At 46.1% G+C, this 20,593-nt stretch overlaps 2 protein-coding genes across 7 annotated transcripts in view; one reads left to right on the top strand and one right to left on the bottom strand.

Annotated features, from left to right (window-relative positions):
- The window catches only part of siah2l (seven in absentia homolog 2-like), a 39,977-nt gene extending 33,110 nt beyond the window's left edge, over positions 1–6,867 (top strand). For 4 of the 6 annotated variants that reach the window (XM_080013996.1, XM_080013998.1, XM_080013999.1 and 1 more), the window contains 2 exons: positions 2,948–3,127; positions 3,605–6,867. In XM_080013996.1, coding sequence (XP_079870122.1) covers positions 2,948–3,127; positions 3,605–3,976 — 552 coding nt within the window. In that variant the 3' untranslated portion in view covers positions 3,977–6,867. The remainder of the gene's footprint in view (positions 1–2,947; positions 3,128–3,604) is intronic. The other 2 variants (XR_013844501.1, XR_013844502.1) reach the window with 2 other exon arrangements.
- Positions 6,868–8,864: 1,997 nt separating this feature from the next.
- rbmx2 (RNA binding motif protein X-linked 2) overlaps positions 8,865–20,593 on the bottom strand; it is a 14,508-nt gene continuing 2,779 nt past the window's right edge. Inside the window, exons 2-6 of the mRNA XM_080013995.1 lie at positions 18,649–18,764; positions 17,850–17,901; positions 15,364–15,493; positions 14,943–15,135; positions 8,865–9,601 (exon numbers count right to left, since the gene is read on the bottom strand). Of these exons, the coding sequence (XP_079870121.1) occupies positions 9,105–9,601; positions 14,943–15,135; positions 15,364–15,493; positions 17,850–17,901; positions 18,649–18,764 (988 nt within the window). The 3' untranslated portion in view covers positions 8,865–9,104. The remainder of the gene's footprint in view (positions 9,602–14,942; positions 15,136–15,363; positions 15,494–17,849; positions 17,902–18,648; positions 18,765–20,593) is intronic.

The raw sequence follows: 20,593 nt of genomic DNA, 5'->3' as shown, positions 1-20,593 counted from the left end.
TGAGGAGGATGTTGAAACAGCATGGCCGATGTCTCCCCCGGGCCTTCTGCCAGCACATCATTAACCGGAGAGAGTGGAGGGGTGGAGGGGTGGAGGGGTGGAGGTACAGAGGAAATGCAGGCAGAGAGAGAAGGAAGTCAACTGGGGGAGGACGGCTGATAAACCATTCTGGTATCAGTCCGTTAGTCCAACCCACATAAAGGTGAATGTGGTTATTAGTATTGTATTGGAACCTACGTGTGCACCGAATGATGTCAAATTTGAACAGCAGGGGGCGCTACAGATGCCAAAAACGCGTATCTCCTTACAGTATGTACACGCTTTTGAGGCAATTATTAGTGGAAACATGCAGTTTGTTTGTCTGGTACATTCCAGCGTGGCTCATAACTCAGTTGGGTGGCGGCTGTAATTCGTATACCGTCACGGCCGCTCTTCCTCGTTCGTCTGCTGTTCTGTTCAAAGCTTGTGACGGTCAAACCCGCCACCGCACAGATTTAAGGTTTGATGAATAGCTGATCTTTTTACACACTACATTGGTGAACATGTCACCACAACATTTGGTTTAGTGGTTTGCGAGGACCCGTCTCACCTGCCTGAAACTGACAGGACCTCCACGGCTGCAGGAGGCCGCTGACGAGCTGCGGAGGAATCCATTCACTCCACCTCGCGGGGGTGGATTATGATAGGAATCCCTTTTATAGCTGAGTGGTTTTGGTATTTGTTTTGCATTTATTCAGCCACGTGCACCTTCTGTTATTTAGCCCCCCTGTAATATTGACACTTAAATCCTTTTTGTTGGTGGTGTTTGTTTCCCTTTTGTTTGTGTATGCGCTCGGAGGCGTCGTCTCAAGGTGCTCGGGTCACGCGGTGGCTGAGGTGTCGCCACGCCGCACCGTTCCCAAACCGTTCCAAGTTTTTGTTGGTCCGACGCGAGGGGGGTCGACCCCAAAGTGGAAGCGTGTCCAGCATGCGGCAACTACCCATTCTGTCGCCATAACTTGGTCTCAAACCGACCGACTGGTTCAAAGGAGTCTGGGCTGATCCACAGTCAGTGATCCTGGGTCACCTGCAGGTCATCTGACGTCCCACCAGTGTTTACAAGAAAAGCAGATGAAAACGGCCAAATTCTGTGGCTCATCAGGTGAGAGAGAGAGAGAGAGAGAGAGAGAGAGAGAGAGAGAGAGAGAGAGAGAGAGAGAGAGAGAGAGAGAGAGAGAGAGAGAGAGAGAGAGAGAGAGAGAGAGATTCTGTTGATTTGGAGAAATGGAGCAAGAAAGTTTTGTGAGGTCGATTGACATTTAGAGCGTTTCCAAACCACGTTTTCCTGAGCCATCGCTTCAACTGATTCCAAGGTTCTCCCAGCGCCGCCCGCGACGCCTCGCGTCTGGCTCCTTCCTCTGGCTCCTCCCTCTTGTCTGGCTCCTTCCTCTGGCTCCTCCCTCGCGTCTGGCTCCTTCCTCTGGCTCCTTCCTCGCGTCTGACTCCTTCCTCTGGCTCCTTCCTCGCGTCTGGCTCCTTCCTCTGGCTCCTTCCTCGCGTCTGACTCCTTCCTCTGACTCCTTCCTCGCGTCTGGCTCCTTCCTCTGGCTCCTCCCTCGCGTCTGGCTCCTTCCTCTGGCTCCTTCCTCGCGTCTGGCTCCTTCCTCTGGCTCCTTCCTCGCGTCTGACTCCTTCCTCTGACTCCTTCCTCGCGCCGCTCCTCTTAAAGGCTACTCCACACCAACGGTCGTTTATACCACACGTGAACAGATGTAGAAGCCACCAACAGAAGTATGTTCTTGTAACTTTCCATTCCTCAACTGAATCTTGAACTAATTCAATATTCGTCTGTGGGTGTTTAATTTTAGGGAAGATTAAATGTAATCTTGGACAATATTACATAACCCTCAGGTTAGGTGGGTGTCAGTAGTGAGACTGCAGGGATTGGCCTACTATACTGTAACCTTATTTTCACCCCAAAATTTAATATTTGACATTCCTGACTCACCCCCGACTCAGTCCAGAACATATCCTGTGTCCGTGTCCTGACGCAGGGATTTCGCTCGCAGCTCCAGAGCAACGTGTCCGTTTTATTTTAGTCCCAAAAGTTGATCAGGTGGATGAAGTGTCTCTGAGGGGCGTGCAGTGTTCAATCCGTCTCAATGGAACCGTGTTGTTGGGAACTTCCACACAGAGTGACTTCCGTCTTTGGACCTGCACTAGTAGACAGCCACGTTCTAACTTTTAGAATAAAGTAATAACGCGCAACAATTGTCGCGGCTCTCATCAACCATCTCTCCGTATGAAGCGTCCTCCTCTAGCCACGCCCCGATAGGGCTCCTACATTACCCACAATGCCATCTGTTAAAGCCACAGGCCCCGCCGCCACAGGAGCTGTCCTGGAATTGTTTTTAAAATGACAGACAAAAATGCAATAGTAACAAATTAAGACGAGGGATTAAAATAATATTTCAAACTCTTTTTAAAAATAAAATAGTATTTTGATCTTAGATTTGTGAAATAAACGTTTGACTATTATGCCATAAAGGACAGCGGTCAGAGGACCAGGCCTTTTTTTTTTTTTAAGATAATACTTGCTGTTACTATTTTTTTAGTTAATTATTTCGATGTTTCAAACTGATTTTATTGGAGTTAATTTATAATTGAAAATATTTATTTTGTTATCATACATTCACTTTCATTCATACACATTCATGTTCATTTTGTCTAATAAAGCAGTGTTTTTCCCAAACAAGTGGTTTCCATTTATTTTCTGCCAAAAGCTGCAAACATAAAAATATGGTCATATAATATCAGTTTTGGGATTTATTTTTGCCCCTCCTCTGACAAAACATCCCTCTGCGTCGGGCCCCACCGTCATTAGAAATCGCCCCAACGTCCCTTTGGGAGCGGATCCCATATTCCTAAAGGACGCCTGGCATTTCTCACGTGCGTCCTTTCTCCGCAGTACTCGTCGGCAGGATGTCCGCTGTCCCTTCACCACAGCGAGAAGCCCGAGCACGAGGAGGTGTGTGAGTTTCGGCCATACACCTGTCCCTGTCCGGGGGCCACCTGCAAGTGGCACGGCTCCCTGGAGTCCGTCATGCCCCACCTCATGCACGCCCACAAGTCCATCACCACACTGCAGGTTATTACACCGTTACTACTCTTATTGTTAGTGCTATTATTATACAAAACTACTACTGCTATGTGTTCAATTGTTTTTTATGTAGTGTGTGTGCGTGCGTGCGTGTGTGTGTGTGTGTGTGTGTGTGTGTGTGTGTGTGTGTGTGTGTGTGTGTGTGTGTGTGTGTGTGTGTGTGTGTGTGTGTGTGTGTGTGTGTGTGTTTTTGGACTGTTAGGCTTTTTTATTTTTTCATCTAATAGTCTGCTCAGTAACCCACCCAGCCTCACCACTGGCAGAATATACAAATCCTGATTCAGGTTACTGTTGTTATTGTTTTCATCACCAATTATTATTTTAGCTATTTTAACATTATTCACCCTTGATCTTTTTTGTAGTATTTATTGTTACTGCTCCTGAAATAATAATAATATTAATAATAATAAGACATAAACAGGAGAGTGTAATCATCGCTTGTGTTGCGTCTCTTCTCTCGTCCAGGGGGAGGACATCGTCTTCCTGGCGACGGACATCACCCTTCCCGGCGCGGTGGACTGGGTGATGATGCAGTCGTGCTTCAGCCACCACTTCATGCTGGTGCTGGAGAAGCAGGAGAAGTACGAGGGCCACCAGCAGTTCTTCGCCGTGGTGCTGCTCATCGGCACGCGCAAGCAGGCCGAGAGCTTCGCCTACCGCCTGGAGCTCAACGGCAACCGCCGCCGGCTCACCTGGGAGGCCACGCCCCGCTCCGTGCACGACGGCGTGGCGGCCGCCATCCTCAACAGCGACTGTCTGGTGTTCGACACGTCTGTGGCGCACCTCTTCGCCGACAACGGCAACCTGGGGATCAACGTCACCATCTCCATGTGCTGACGGGGGGGGGGGGGGCGCCCGCGCTCCGGTGCTCGCTTTGCACCTGGCGACAGAACGGTCCCGTCCGCTCCCCTGAGCCGGGCCCGGCGTGGGCGTTCACCGACGCTGCATTTTGCGCGGGCGAAGGGTTTGCCGCAGGCGTAGTCAGCGTGTACGAGGGGAGGGATCGCCATGTTGATATTTTGGAAAAATTTTCAGAGGCCGGTGCCGGTTCACTCCTGTGCACACCTGTACACACCTGTACACACCTGTAGGCACCTGTACACACCTGTAGGCACCTGTACACACCTGTAGGCACCTGTAGGCACCTGTACGCTTGTATCCGGGACGCTCCGAGGCGCGTTCTTCTTCTGTTCTCTTTGGATTTGGGATGAGGCTCATTTTACCGAGCGTCTCACATGACAGCGTCTCTTTTGATTCTGGTTTGAGCATCAAATATTTATTTTCGGACCTCGAGGAGGGAAGGTGTCTCCACACCTGGAGGGTTTTCTTTTTTTTTTTTTTTTTTTTTTAGCCGCCGCAAAGCGGGCGTCGCCGCGATAACGGCGCCGAAGGTCACGGGGGGGTCGTGGATACGTGTCATGTCTGCGCACGGGAAAATGTAAATCCCCATTCGACCAATCCACAGGCCTCAAATGTGTTGAGCTCGTAGGACCTAGTTCTTCATCATCGTCGATTTAGATTGAAATATTCACGCGGCCGAGGGATGACGCGCCGGTATGAGCGGTACCGGCTGACGCAGCGCGTGTGCCAGCGCCGGTCCTGGATCTGAAGTTTTGTTTTGGCAGAGCAGTACGAACGGCGGGAACACAACCACCAGCCTAGCAACAGTGAATGGAATCATCAGCTGATACCATTAGATGGTGAAACCTCTCGTTCGGCCACTTTTTGGCAGCTCCGGTGAAACGCGCCAAATTCAATTCGCCGTCTGGTCCTTTGTTTATTTTCGAGCCCCGTCGGCGCTGTCTGGTTCCCCGGTCGAACCCGCTCCTCCCTGACGTGCGTCAAATCAGAGATAAAAAAAAAATTATAATAATAAAATCGTGTGAATGGAGGACAATCCTCCTTTCTCTCCAGGGTTCCTCCTCCTCCTCCTCCTCCTCCTCCTCACCTGGTCCGTGGACCCACTGAGGCCTTACTGCTTTTCTACTCCTCAGCTCCTCTTCCTGCCTGGTTTGTGGATCCCATCCCGTCTTTTCCTTTTTCCACCTCTCACCGCGCCGGCCCAGTGAGACTCCACCGCTTCACCTCCTTATTCTCTCAGAGGGAAAACAACGATGACCTCCTCACACCGTGGCTCCACCCGCTTCACAGCCAGCTCCCTCCGGCCCAGGGTCGTTTTTCATTATGGGATGGAGCGTCGACGTTCCTGGTCTCAAAAAGCCTGATGTAGCACATCCCCCGAAAGCGCTACGTCGGCACTACATCCGAAACGGCATCATTTCTGAATGTTGTTCACGGCGTGGAGAACACGGGGTGACAAAAATATCCAGACCATAATTCTCACCTTTCTCCTCCGCTGTAGGGCCAGTTTGCACTGTACCAGGTCTGTTGAACCCGGCCGCCCAGCGTGGCCCCGCAAGGATGTCGATCGACGTCAGAATTTAAAAATATAAATAAATAAAATAGGAAGCGTGACCTCCGTCACCGCTCGGAACCTGCCTCCAACAGCTTGTGGTTGGGAAAAGCCTCCGGGCGGTGAAGTGACGGTGTTTCCAGGTGGATTTGGAGCGGCGCGCGGGTGAGGTCGGCACCCCGGTTTTCCCGCCGCGTGGTGAACGGGCGACCGACGCGGAACGGTGGACCTCTGCGGGCGGAGCGCGGCCTGTGAGCACCACACACACACACACACACACACACACACACACACACACACACACACACACACCCTGTGGCCCCTGTGGCCCCTGTGGCCCCTGCACCGCTCCCTCCTGAATCCCCTCTTCCTCCTCAGCTCTTGGCACTTTTTCCAGGATGATGTTGTGTATAATGTAAATATTTTGATGTAAATTATTGGATTTGCGGTGAAACGATGGAACAGCTTGTACAGTCGCTGTTACCACCGACTTGTACACACCTTTTTGGAGCTTGTTTTTTCCCCGTTTTCTATGCGTCGTTCAGGGGCTTCCTCTCCTGTGTTTGTGTTTGCTGTGGTCGTCGCGTGGCGTGGCGGCTTCGAAACCAGGGTCCGATGTCGGCGTCGGCATCCAGGTGCGAGCGCTCGAGGAAACCTGCAGCAGAGCCTCACCTGGGCGACTGGACAGCCCCTGAGGGCGTCGCCGCTCCCTCCAGCCGGCGCCTCCGGTCCCCGGGCGGATCTTTTTCAAGGGTCGGACGAAAACAAAAGCCCTGACTCGCCCGCGCGGCTCCGCCCCGACGCCTCCGCCAAGCGCCTCGGGGACGGGAGGTGGCCCGAACGCCGGGGCGACGTCTCGCGTGTCGAGTAGAACTGTCACTTGGATGCGCTGCGGTCGTACTGGGAAATGAGACTGATGCCACGTCCCTAAACGGGAGCGCTCACTTGGATTTTATTTAATTTTTTTATAGCTCGCAGCAGGCCCTCGGATGTCTGCAAAGTGACGCAAAACCCTCGTCCGGGAGCGTTCTCACACGGATGGAGGGCGCCGCCTTGATTGGGCGTTTTCCAGATGAGCCCCCCGAAACGCCACTGCCGAGGGGGGGGGGGCCTTCTGGCAGAGTAGGCTTTGCGGCGCTGCTGGGACGTTGCCGCCAGCTGAGGATCCGGACGTTGGACGACATAAGAGGCGGCAGCAACGACGCCGCTGCTCCGCTGTGTTCGCTTTGAGCCGTGACTCCCACCAGTTGAATCGGCTCTGGGCTGTGACTCGCCAACCTGGATGAGTTCACCTCTGGAGCGTAGATGGTTTGTGCGACCCTTTTTTTTTTTTTTTTTTTTTTTTTTTTTTTTGACAGAAGCCACAAACGTGGACGAGCAAAAGCGACACAAACGGAAGCAACGACGTCATCGCAGTGAATGGCCTCGTGCAGGAGGAGCTCGAGGACGACTGGTGAACGGGCGGCAACGGTTGAAATGGTGCGGACGAGGTCACATGGACACAATGCTGAAGCCTCTAACTCCTGATCAGGGCTATAAAAATGGTATTTTATCACTTATAGATTTATTCTGCTCCAAGAGGATTCACACACATTGGTTTTTTTTTTTTTTTATATTTAATTTCCAAAAATGGAAGCTGTTTGTTATAACAAGCCAATAATAAAAAGCTGCTGGCACAGCACCTCACACTGACTTATCACCTCTTCCACAAATGCAGTTGAAATGGTGTGTGTGTGTGTGTGTGTGTGTGTGTGTGTGTGTGTGTGTGTGTGTGTGTGTGTGTGTGTGTGTGTGTGTGTGTGTGTGTGTGTGTGTGTGTGTGTGTGTGTGTTTATATAAAGGCGCAGGGGTTTTATAATGTCGTGTATGCTCCACATATGGGACATGTGAGATCTGTAAACGTACATCTAATGAGGTTTTGGTTTGACAGTAAAAATGCTTCACCTCAAGTCAGAGTAAGTTCCACCACAGTTCTGCTTTTAATGTCTGACATGAAAACAAGGGGAGGTCCAGGGATACGGAGCCATGACGGCTGCGGCGTCCACTGACTGGAGGACTAAACTGGAATTAAAAGTAACGGAAACAATATTTGATGTGGTTTTGTCTCTTTCCTTCTCACCTGACAGGCCCCTATTTGTTCATTTCCAGCGCCGCGTTGTGTGGTTTATTGGCCCCTGGTGATCACCGTTCAGTTTCAGGAATATTAATCCTCAGAAAAGCAATCTTTGGATTTTCCCATTTTCTCGGAGGTTTGGCCGTACTGTATGTATGAGTTAACTGCTCGGTATTTCTGGTGGTTGCTGATGGACTTTTTTTCCCCTGTACTTTTCTACTGTACTACTTGACGTCACTTAATAAAAAACGAGGTTCATTCTGGCATCACAAAATGAAATTGAAGGACTTTCAAGGACTTTTTGAAGCACATTTTTGTTTCACTTTGGAGGACTAAACACATCATTTTTCAACAATAATAAAGCTACAGTTCCAGTTTAGTCACGTTAGGGACCTATAACAGGTTTTGGCGGTTCCCAAATATGCGCTGTGCTTCTGTGGAGGGAAAGTCGCGGATTCTTTCTTTATTGTGTCTCCTTTGAGGGGGATGGGGCCGCGCCCGGCTCGGGTGGGGAGGTGGGCGGCTTCCAGTCCAAGTTGGTGTTGGAGGAAGAGCCGCCGCGTCGTCTCCGGAGGCGTCCTCTCCGCTGCCCGCGGCCCCTGCGGAGAGCGCTGCAGCCGGGGGGAGAGCGGAGGAGGCACCGGCGCTGCTGCCGTACGATTGGCTGTTCGTGTCACATGGTTGTTTTTCCTGCTCCGTTTTTCTTCATTTTTTCTAGTTTTTCAACTTTCAGCCCAAAGATTTCAAAGGCTGAGCAATAACCATATCCACAAAGAGGCAGACTGGACCCCTAATCATATGATCTTAGTCTATTTTGTATATATTTTATTAATCTCCTTGTCATCCATTAGAACAGATCCAACCATGCTGGATTACATTTGCCTGGCAAAATCCATCATAAAATATGTACGATTTTTATAACGGTACGATATAGAAACCAGGGGGAATATCACAGGTTTTTCTTTTCCAAGCACTTCAGCACAAAGGGGCTGTTTTCCAAGGTATTCCAGCACATACTACCATTTAGGACCTGGCCTATGCTATCTGGTGAGAAGCCTGTTGTAATAATCAAACAACGTCATAAAATAAATAAATGTCATAAAACGTAAAGTTGACAACGCAGTCCAAGCAATTTATTTATCTAAATCGCATTTTTATTATGAAACAATTGAACAAGAAATAACACATTTTCGATTCCCAAGCTTCTATTTCTCCTCAAAAAACAGTCCCAACAAAACATGTTTCCAATCAAATTTGAAGCGAGAGACGAGTCGCTTCCATGTTCCGCTTCTGCGTCGCCCGTTTCTCGCTTCCCATTTCGCCCGAAACATTTGTTGCGGAGAAGTCAGCGACGGGGAAGCGGCGACGCGCGGCGGGGTGACGGCAGGAGCCCGTCCCGGGGGAGATGGGGGAGCGGCGGGCGGAAAACGGCTCCGTGCTCAGCGGGTTCGGGAGCGGCTGCGCTCTCTCCGTTTACCGGGGCGGTCTCTCCGTCTGTCCTCGTCCCTGTCTCGCTCCCGCTCCCTGTCTCGCTCCCTCTCCCTGTCTCGCTCCCTCTCCCTGCTCCTGCCGCCCCCGTTGTGTCCGTGGTGCTCGCGCCGCCTCTCTCTCTCCTCCTCCCTGCTCCTTCCTCGGTCTCCATCCCTCGCCGCCTCCCCGTCCGCCGCCCTCTCCCCACCCGGGCCTTGGCCCTTCGTCCGATCCCTCCCTCCGTCGCCGCCCTCCGCCGCCCTCCTGTGGACGTGCTCGTCGTAGCGGGCGTCGTGTTTCTCCTGCTTGATGGCGGCGGCGGCGCGTGGGAGAGGGGGCGGCGCGGAGGAGCGTCCGGCCCCGGCTTCCCTCCCCTCCGCCGCCTCCTCCGCCGCCTCCTCCTTCAAGGCCCGTTTCTTCTCCTTTCTCTCCTTCTTTTTCTTCTTCTTCTTCTTGTCTTTCTTATCTGAAGCAGAGCACATCATTATAAACACGACTTGGCGACACGTTCACAGCGGATTCAAGAGGCTTGAATCTAAAACTAAAATACTCAGTATATTAATCAGTCGTCATATATATTTTTAAGAGACAAAGGATGCGTATCAGTCTGATGGTTGGGTAATAATAGTGTCAGAATATCACGAACATGACATTTGACATTTCACTGCATATGTATGAAAGTGTGTATATGTATGTGACGAATAAACCTCAAATACAAAAAGCTGATATCAAAAGCATCATTCAACATGTCATATTAAAGATATTGACTTGATTATTTGCTTTTTTTGTTTTAATAGACAGAACCAGGTTGGATAAATCTGATTTAAAAATAAATAAATAAAGGATTTACATATCGATCCATATGTTGAAACATTCACCCGTTGATCTAATTGATCAATACTTGAAGGCAGAGGCGGACTTTACCATCAGGCAACCGCCTATATGTGCTAATTTATAAAGCACATATGAATTAGGTACCAATTGATGTTTTAATTTGAATGTATGCCCCCCAAAATATCATCCACAAAATTGCCATGCGAGCGCTTGTTTTCATAAACGACGCCATTGACGCATTTTACGAGTTTGACCCCAAACGCACCAGTTTTACTTTCGCTTTCAGGGTTTGAACGACGGAAAAAGCAGCTCCAGCCTCCTGCAGCTCTCCCTTCACACTGCACCGCTCTTTAGAGCATCTACTGACGTTCTTCCCCAGGACGCTGTTACGGCCGCGTGTTAGGGACCGTCTACAAAGTAACCCGGCAGTTTTCAAAGTGCAGCAATTTGACAACAATACTTATAAACCAACAATCGAATCGTAACGAACGTTTAAATATGAAAAGGCTTCATGTTCCAGACGTTGTCTTCTATCCAGGAGGTATGTTCTTTTTTTGTTTTAATACAACCTTTCATGGAAACAGGCTTGCTTGTCTTAGCAATTGGATCCGTGGAAAGGAAAAGGGGAAAGAAAGGCAAGGCAAGTTTATTTGTACAGCACATTTCAACAACAAGGAAATTGAAAGTGCTTGACATAAAACATAAAAAGGACAATGAATGCATAAAGTTAAAAAATAGAACACAGAGATAGCTCTCTCAAGGAAAACACAGGAATGATCAGGCTCTTCCAGATGATTAAGTCGAGAGTGTGGCCCTTGTTGTGTGTGGGCTCCGTCACCTGCTGAGTCAGCACACAGTTATCAAGAACACAACACAGTTCTTTGGTCTCTTTGTCCTGGGGGTTGTCAACCTGGATGTTAAAATCACCAACAATAACCACACAATCAAAGTCAATACAGATTATAGACAGCAGCTCAGCCAGGTCATCAAAAAAAAAAAAGGGTTGCACAGTAACGTTTAATAAAGATGGATTAAGTGTCTTAAAAGCATTAACTGCCCAATTTCTGGGACAGGCTGTGGCTGACGAGGACTGGATGCTAAATGTGTTGAATTTGCTGGATGGGTCGGGTGCTTCCTGTATTTTCTTTTCCTCTTACTTATCAAGACAGGAATGGAGGAAGCCACCGTCACACAGGGCCGCAGCTTGTTCTGGAAAGAGTCACGATCAGCCTTGCAGCCCGGACCCAGCACATATGGGTTAGAGCGGCCTGTATTTTGTACACCAATAACTGGACGTGCTGTGCTTTATCAGGCTGGGAAGACAGAGGATGATTCAGATGGTGAAGAAGGTGGAGCCTCCTCTTACTCTTGGCTCTGACTCTCGTGCTCAAAGCTCTCCTCGGGCGGGAGGGGCTGAGCCGACTCCCTTTCAAAGTTTACACTTTGTGTAACGTCTCCTTGTTTGGATTCCTCTCGCCTCTCGTCTCCTTGGTAGAGGGAACACATGGATGAGGCCGGAAGTAAAGTAGGTGAGAGATTAAAAAAAAAAAAAGGTTTTACTCCTGATTTGTTAAGGCAAAGTCCAAATGCCTTAAAAAGATGTCTGCGCTCCCAGGAAAAGTTGAAACTGGAAATAAATCGCACTTGATGGGCGACACATGCAATCTGCTGGATCTCTCAACTCCTCCTCTGATTGGTGGTAGAGGGCCACTGCTAAACACCTCAGCATCCAAGGAGCCGACTGTGTTCAACAGATCAGTTAAGTCTGGTTCCAGCACTTCAGACTGTTGTTTCACAACATCCTTGGTCCCGATTTACACTATGACGGTTTTCACAGTGGGATGTGCAGCCACGATATGCCAAACTCTTCCTGTCCTGTTAGAGACCATATCCTTGGAAAGTAGGGTATTTTGGTGTTCTTACTGCACGTCTTTTACAGCAAAGTCACCCACAATCTCAGTTTGGGGCCCAGTCGTCAGCTCTCCCTGTCGCCTTTTACTCTTACCCTCGCTGCGTGAAGATGAGAGGTTATCCAGGCCATCAGACCGAGATCCAGGGTCCTGCAACAGTCGAGCAAATCCGTTCTCCAGTTGCACACCCGGTCGTTGGGGCGGTTTGTTGCCATGTCTCCCCTTCACAGCTGTGCACGGTTGTTGTCCGACCAAGGACAGGGGTTAAAGAGGCGCCACGCCTGGAAGAGAACGCAGGCCGGCCGGTCGCATCGCAGATCCCAGGGCGCTGTGGGCTCTGCTGTTAGTCGTCCTCTCATTTTCCAGGGTAATGATTTACTCTTAGGCTTAGCACCGAAAGAATCCCAGGGAGGAGAATGACTACCTGGTACACAGCCCTCTTGTTCCTTGGTCATCTTGTCGGTGCAAATAAGCCCTGTGTTGGCATTATGTTGTCCACTGATTTGAGTCCACGGTTAAGTGGTGTCGTTCCCACATAGTCCATTCACTTCAACGTTCACTTCTCACCGGTGAATTTTGGGTTCCCAGCATTGCAATCATCTGTAGAAGTTTGTGGAAGTCGCCTGTGGAGAAGGGGGGCATCTTGCTGCTGATCAGCTTAGCTTACTGAAGCGAGGGGAGCTGTGTCCATCGTAGATGGTGCTGCTAGTAATCCTTTACAAACAGTTGTTTATACAGTTGGCCGAGCTATATAATACGCAGAGTCAAAGTGATCTACACCAATGCAGCCAGTGAACGGCTCAGCATACATTATTTGGAATGTCGTATTACACATAGTTTGTCTTGTTGGCAATGCTGTTATAGCAATATAATCTTGTCCTGGAACATTAACATTTATTCTACCAGACTTTTTCATTTCCTGATAAAGATTATTTCCTTTTATCAAAATGTCGTCGAGTTCATTTTGTGTCCATGTGCAAACATTCTGGATCTTGTTCTTAAAAGCTGCTGTTAAACTCACAGCAGCACACGGTTTATTTCTCGAGTCTCCAAACTGTAAATCATCCTGATGAAATGAGCCTCTTAACACTGACTGATATTCCATATCAGCTTGTAGAACCAGCTGAACGCAGGTGGCGAAAAACAAATCTTCACGCTCATCATGACATCTACAAAGAGAGACTTTGCATTTATAATTTTAAATTGAGAAATGCAAGCGGCTCCTTCTTGTCTCACATCGCCAAAAACAATAATAATGCATGTGCCTCGTACTATCGACAGGCTAACAAACCCTCCTGTGTCAGTAGCCTCTGAACTGACATCCACCGGGACCTGCAATCAATTTGCCTCCTTCACCAACAAAGTTGAGAAAATTAGACATGCAGTCAGAACCGCCATATCAGGTACAGGACATGTGCTGTCCACTACAAATCTATTCAAATACCATGACACAATTTCATCTGATCAGCCATGAAAACTTGGAGGACATTAAACAACACCTGAAATCCTCGTCCTGCTGCCTTGATATTCTGCCAACAGGCTTTTTTCAAAAATGTTTCAGATTGCACGGCCTCAGATCTTCTACAGATTGTCAACACGTCTCGGGTCTACGGGTCTCCCTAAGACATGGATCAGACAGCTGCAGCTGATTGAGAACGCTGCTGCTCGAATCCTCACTAAGACCAAGAAAGTAGATCATATCACTACAGTTCTCAAATCTTTACACTGGTTTCCTGTCCATCAAATAATTCATCTCAAAATACTACTTGGTTTATAAAGCACAGAATAGTTTGGGGCCTAAATGTATTTCTGATCTGCTGGTACGTTATGAACCATCCAGAGCTCTCAGGTCGTCTGGGGCAGCTCCGCTTTCGGTCCCCAGAGTCAAAGCTAAACATGGAGAAGCAGCGTTGGGTTTTTATGCTCCACATAATTGGAACAAAGTCCCAGAAAAACTGCAGCTCTGCTGCAACTCTCAGCTCTTTAAAATCAAGGCTGAAGACTTTCATGTTTGCCGCTGCCGTTCGCTAAACTAAAATATATTCATTTCTTGCACTGCACTGTCACTTTTAATTTATGCATTCTGTTTCTTAACTTTATAATGTGTTCAACTTTTGTAACTTGTGCTGCATTTCACAGAACCGGGAAAACTGTAATACATAACTAAAACCAATAAACTGGACCCCGTGTATTGCTGGCTGCAGCTATATTTAGATAACCGTTTCATTATTTATTTACGTTTTTTACGATGGCTTAGTTTATGTACCACACACATGAAAAATATCAAGCTGTCATTATAAAAATGCACTTTATATACATTGTTCTCTTCTGTTAAAAAACTACATATAACACAATTTTGATAAACACCGTTTACTTTGACAATTTCATACAATTCTATTTGTCATTTATTTTATTTTATTAAGATTGCCATTTTAATAACATTTATTGATTATTTGACATCTCTAATAATACTGTGATACATTTAAACTTATTTTGTCCATCTGTTTGGCCAAAATAACTGTTTAATAAAACAATTATCTGACTTGTTTTGTCATTTGTTGTAATAATTTACTAATTCATCTACTTTGCACTTACAAACTATACTCTGCAATTTGGAGCATTTAATTCTAACTGACAACTCATTAAACTGGAACTGTTTCATACGAAATGCCAAAAGCGTTTGATTCATGAAATGTCATGGACGTAACTACTTTAGATTCCCTTTTCTAGGTCAGTCTGAAGGTCAGTTACAAAATTCTAATAAAATATCATATTTTGTAACTTCACGACGTAACGCCGCAATGTTTGATGTTTATACGTTCAGTAAACTGTGATGCATTGAACAAAATTATCAAGAAAAATGTAATAATTACCTAAACTAACTAATATGCTGGACCCCGTGTATTGCTGCCTGCAGCTATATTTATTATTATTATTATTAATAGTAAAGCATTCAGCAAGGTTGTGCTATGACCACTTAAATATGATGGGAACCAAAAAAAAAAATTAAATAGAGGAACTATCCCTTAATGTTTATAAGAGGTGATCTTGGGTCCGTCTCACCTTTCTTGGTTTTCTTCACAGGGACCACATACTGCTCCTCTTCCTCCTCCGACCCAGAGGAAGAGGACGGAGCGGGCAGGGCGGGGGCGCAGCCTTCATCCCTCAGCATTTTGGTCACGTCGTCGATGTCGTCTGTGTCTTTGGGAGGGCGGTAGTCCTTCACGTGGTCTACTCGGATGGTCCGTCCTTTAATCTGTGACGCGAGACGACAGAAACGACTGACATCAGCATATATACAGTATATACCAATCTGCTGCTAACGTCTTGGTGGTTTTAATGTTGTAGCTGACACACGTATATACACCAAAAGGGAGGCTATTTTCGAGGTATTCCATCCCAGTACTTAAGATTTCTGAGGACGAAATTCAAGCACTTTATCAAGAACCCCAAGGACCTGGAAGAGAACCCTGTTTGTATTTACCTTAATCCCATTGAAGTTGTCCACGGCCAGGATGGTGCTCCTCTGGTCCTCATAGCAAATGAAGCAGAACCCTTTGGATTTGCCTGTCTTTTTGTCCCGGACCAGGTTGATATTAACTATCTCGCCGTACCTGAAGGTGAGTGACGAAAAGTCGTTCAGAAAAAATAAAAATAATCCAAACATTGAAAATGTTGTTTATGACAAGCAACGAGGGAGATGGCATTTGGGTTTCTCCGACAGCTGGTAGCCATCATCATAAGCTCCATGACTGCGAATCCATTCAGTGTGAAGTGTCGGTACAGTGGGTTTATTGTTTACATTTTTGTTTTAGAGTGTAATGCCTTTGTGTTTTACTTTTTGGTTGCTTTATTTTTTGTTTTTTTACTAATTGTTAATATTTTAAGGTTATGTGGTTATGTATATTTCTATTGTTTATTGGTTAGCATGGGATTTATTGTATATTGTCAGATTTCAGTGGTCGGCTTTTTTTATTGTTTACTTTAGGTTATTTGATATGTTGCCGAATTCTTATTTTTTTATTTTATGGTGTTGGTTAATTTTGTGATCACTAATGTGATCATTAGGCTTATTGTATATTTGTTAAATTTCGTATGATTCATTGTTCGTTCTAAGGTTTTCTGTTTTATTGTTTATGGTTAGGTAATGGCATATTGAAAATGTTCCCTATCTCCTTGTTAATTCCAGGTTAGTCTATATTGCCAGTTATTCTTGCTTTTGAGGCTTAATAGGGTTCTAGCCCTGCGGGCTGTTATTGTTATTGTTCCAATTTTAATTACAGGTACTCCTCACTTAATGACCGAGTTCCGTTCCTAGGACCGGGTCGTTAAGCGAATTGGTCGATAAGCAAGGACACATGTTATTTCACGGTAAGGGCACGTGTCTTTAGGGAACGCTAGTGTAGGGAATACTGACAGACTGTGGGAACGACACTGAGACTGAGAACGGTGATGTTTGATGAGATGCTTGACGCTGAGACGTTGTGGCGTCGTACACAGTGTACAATACAGACTGGTCAGAGAGCTGGTCCTAAGTCCCAACAGTCGTTAAACGGGCATGTCCTAAAGTGAGGAGTACCTGTATTCTTTTTCTCCTTGGCATTTTTTGGGCGAAAGGTGCCTGGAACACGACAACCGCTGCAGATACGGACACGGTCTCATTAGAACCGGGACGTCACAGACATCTCGTGGTTCAAGTTCCATCCATATGCATCCACATTCGGAGCAAGAATTTGTGAAAAATCGATGACATTTGACCGGAAGTAGCCAAACCCACACGGCAAGGTTCTAAAGCTTCCGGTCGGGCGGTGGAGCGAGGTGATTTTGTGGAGTAAGACGCTGTGTAACCTCATCATCCAATTTGCTATATATGTGCAGGTTGTGTCTACGAACACACATTCGTACCGTGCAAGCTGCGTGGTGTAGACTCCATCGCTCTGTCGTGGTTGCAAACTGTGTGTGTGTGTGTGTGTGCATACGCCTTACCTATATGATGTCAGCGAGGCCTTTTCATTTGATATTTTTTCTTTTTTGCCCTTTTTGTGAACATAAACGCATTCTGTTCACATCTCACCCGGTGCCGTGTCCCCCCCTTATTTTGCAGCATTGGCGCAAGTCGTAACACACAAACTGAAGGAGTAGAAAACAGTTCAGAACGTATTCCATGTTTGTGTCCTCACACATCGAATTTGCTTGCAGCTGCAGAGAAACAGTGCAATCATGTCTGTTTTATTTTAGTCCCAAAGGTTTAAAAAGTTGATGAAATGTCTGAGGGACATGCAGTGTGTAATCCGTTTGAATGGAAGCGTGTTGTTGGGAACTTCCACACGGAGCGATTTCCTTCCACAGAGACACTGTAAGTTGGCCTCTGTGGACTTCAGGTAAAAGACAGCCACCTTCTATTTTTTAGGATAAGGTAATAACACGCAACAATTGTATGGGCTTGTATTAGTAATTCTGTGTTTCACCGGGACACTGACAACACGCGTCACGGCGGCATTACGTCAGCCGATGCTGCATTCAATGGAAAATTGTAACTTGTTTTAGTCTATGAGTAGGTTATTGTAATGGCTATTTGTATTCTTTATTGTTTATCTTAGGTATATTTTTATTGTGCATTTCCCAATCTTTATCTTCAAATTAATCTTTAGCTTTACTGTATATTGCCAATTCTTTCAGCTCATCCTCAGGTTGATTGCCATTTTATTTTACCATTTGTGTTCTTATTATGTTATTATTGCCTTTTTTTTTTTATGCGGACCGAATTTCCCTCCGGGCATCGATAAATAATCCATCCATCTCTCCATGAATCCCACATTCTTTCTTTGCTCCCCACATCTCAATATGGGGGAATAATTCTACATTTAGTCGTCTTTAAAAAGTTTCAGCACCGGATATTCCCACCCCAAAAAAGCTGCTGATTTCACACCGGAGCAAATATAGAGAGCATGCATTGTGTGAGGTACTTACTGAGAAAAGACACAGATGATGTCACCCTCCGTCAACTCATATGGAAAGCCTCCTGGAGAACCAAAAAAAAAGGAACATTAGTGCATAAGTAATATTATGCTAATGACATAATAACACTGTGTCACTGACACTATGAACGGGCTCATTCTAGTATGGCAAAATGAAATCCAAGGGACTTTCAAGTACTTTTTAAAGCACTATTTTTTTCTATTGACTTTACGGACAACATTTTCATTTCATTTTCAATGTAATCTTAATTAATTAAAAAAATAATCTTAATCTCTTGTCTATTATTCATATTATTTGATTTTTCGTATTTTTCCTCCTCAAATGTACTCTATCTACGAGAATCTACATTCTGTACTCTGTACTCATTCACTTTAAATAATTAATTATTAAATGTCTGTAAAGGACTTCGAGGTGCACATTTTGCATGAAAGGAGTTACACAAATAAAGATTAATATTTTTATATTCATTTTTTCTTAAGATAAGCAAAATATCTCATTGTCATCTACCATCTACCATGCACTACAGCCCAAAAAGGGGGCTATTTTCAAGGTATTCCGGTACTTAAATGTCCGAGGACGAAATTGAAGCACCTGAAGGACCTGGCCTATGCTATCTGGTGAGAACCCTGTTGTAATAATCAATCAAAATATCAGGTGATGAATTCAAAAAGGAAAAAAAAGAAGCATTTGAGCAGTTCCAAAACAGGATCCCATGGCGGACTCCCAAATACCTTTTACCACTACTATTACATTTCCACAGTGCATTTTATTTCTTTTTAAATTGAATTACCAATGAATATCCAGGCACTATCCTTGTACACGGAATGCCACGAAACCGTCTCCTTAACCCCGAGTCGCGCTTCTCTTTCGTTTAACTCGTTGATCAACTTCACCTTCGTCAGGGGACTGGAAGCAGAAAGAACAGATACAGGTTTTAGAGGATTACAACAGAAACAAGATATATTATTCATTCATTATAGACATTATACACAGATCAGCAACAACAATAAAACCAGTGACAGGTGAAGTCAATAACATTGATCATCTGGTTCCAGTGGTACCTGTCAAGGGCTGGGATGTATGAGGCAGCAGGTGAAGAGTGAGTTGTTGAAGTTGATGTGTTGAAGCAGCTTAAGGATCTGAGCCACTTTGACAAGGAGCACATTGTGATGCTGGACGACTGGGTCAGAGCATCATCACAAGCACAGATCTTGTGGCTGTTCCTCATATGCAGTGGTTACTACCAAAAGTGTCCAAGGAAGGACGACCGGTGAACCGGTGACAGGGTCATGGGGCCCAAGGCTCATTGATGCACGTGGGGAGTGAAGTCTAGACTGTCTGGTTCCATCCCACAGAAGAACTACTGCAGCACAAAGTGGTGAAAAAGGTAATGTTGCTATGATAGAAAGGTGTAGAACACACAGTGCATGGCAGCTTGCTGCGTATGGGAGCTCACAGTGTCCATGCTGACCCCTGTCCACCCCTGAAAGCACCTACAATGGACACATGAGCATCACAATTGGACCATGGAGCAATGGAAGAAGGTGGAGGTCTGATGAATCACATTTTCTTCTACATCATGTGGATGGGCGGGGTTAGGGTCTGATCCGATGGAGCATCTGTGGGATGTGCTGGAACAACAAGCCCGATCCATGGGGGCCCCACCTCCAACTTCCAGGACTTAAAGGATCTGCTGCTAACAACTTGGTGCCAGATACCAGAGTCTGGTGGAGTCCATGTTTCCAAGGGTCACAGCTGGTTTGGTGGAGTGGGAGCTACTGTTAGAAATAATAGGGCGCCTCTGGTTGGAAATATCCTTTTGTGACCAGTCGCGCACATGTTGCTCCTGTACTTTTCTGTTTGCGTAGATGTTCATGTTGTTCGCCTCTGGTTGGAGTCAGTTCTTTGTGATCCATATGTCCTTTTGTGACCACTTGCTTAGATTAGACTACATAAGGATCCAGGGAAGAAGGATTGGGGCTTCCAGGCTTTTTCCCACTGGCCGGGCTCAGACTTGGCTGAGCTCCGCTCCGACTTTAAGAACTGGCACGGAGCCTGCACTTTCTGATTCTGCCTGACAATAAATATGACCAACTCCTAAATTTGTGTTACGTCTTCTGATTGACGCTCCAACCCATCAACGAACACGCGGAGAACCTCGAAGGTAATTGTTATACTTTAATTGATCAGCCGAAGTTTAGTAATTGATTGAAACAGGTTGTAATGGATCCTTCAAGGAGGATAATATATATTTTTCTCCGAACAATTGGTGACCCAGCGAGAGACGCCTCATAAAAACAAGGTAAGCACAAACCTTTTTAAAAGAACTGTGCATATTGACTATAGCGTAAAGACAGGACTGTCATAGTTAGGTAAATGACGCCAGGTGAAAGATTGCTAGGTTTTAGGTATTTGAAGAAGCTCTGGATTTTAGGTGAACGGGAGAAGATGAAGCTCCTTTAGACAGCATCATGCATTTAAGGGTGAAAAGCCCGGCATTGAATTTTAGGTATTCAGGGAAGCGATGGATTTTAGGTACAAGAGTGTTAAATTTTAGGTATTCAATAAACCAGGTTGTCATAATTAGGTAAGTGAGACAGGTAACTGGTGACTGTTAAATTTTAGGTAAAAAAGTATGAGACAGTCTGTCATCAAATTATCAATGTCTGGATAAGGAACATATGTTTTTAAATAAAAGGCAGAATCAAAAACGTCATAAATGTTTTTCTCTCCCC

The sequence above is a fragment of the Zeus faber genome (genome assembly GCF_960531495.2).
Source record: "Zeus faber genome assembly, chromosome: 14".
In the NCBI taxonomy this organism is placed as follows: Eukaryota; Metazoa; Chordata; class Actinopteri; order Zeiformes; family Zeidae; genus Zeus; species Zeus faber.
Note: the sequence above shows the minus strand (reverse complement) of the source record. Positions and strands in the feature narration are given on the sequence as shown.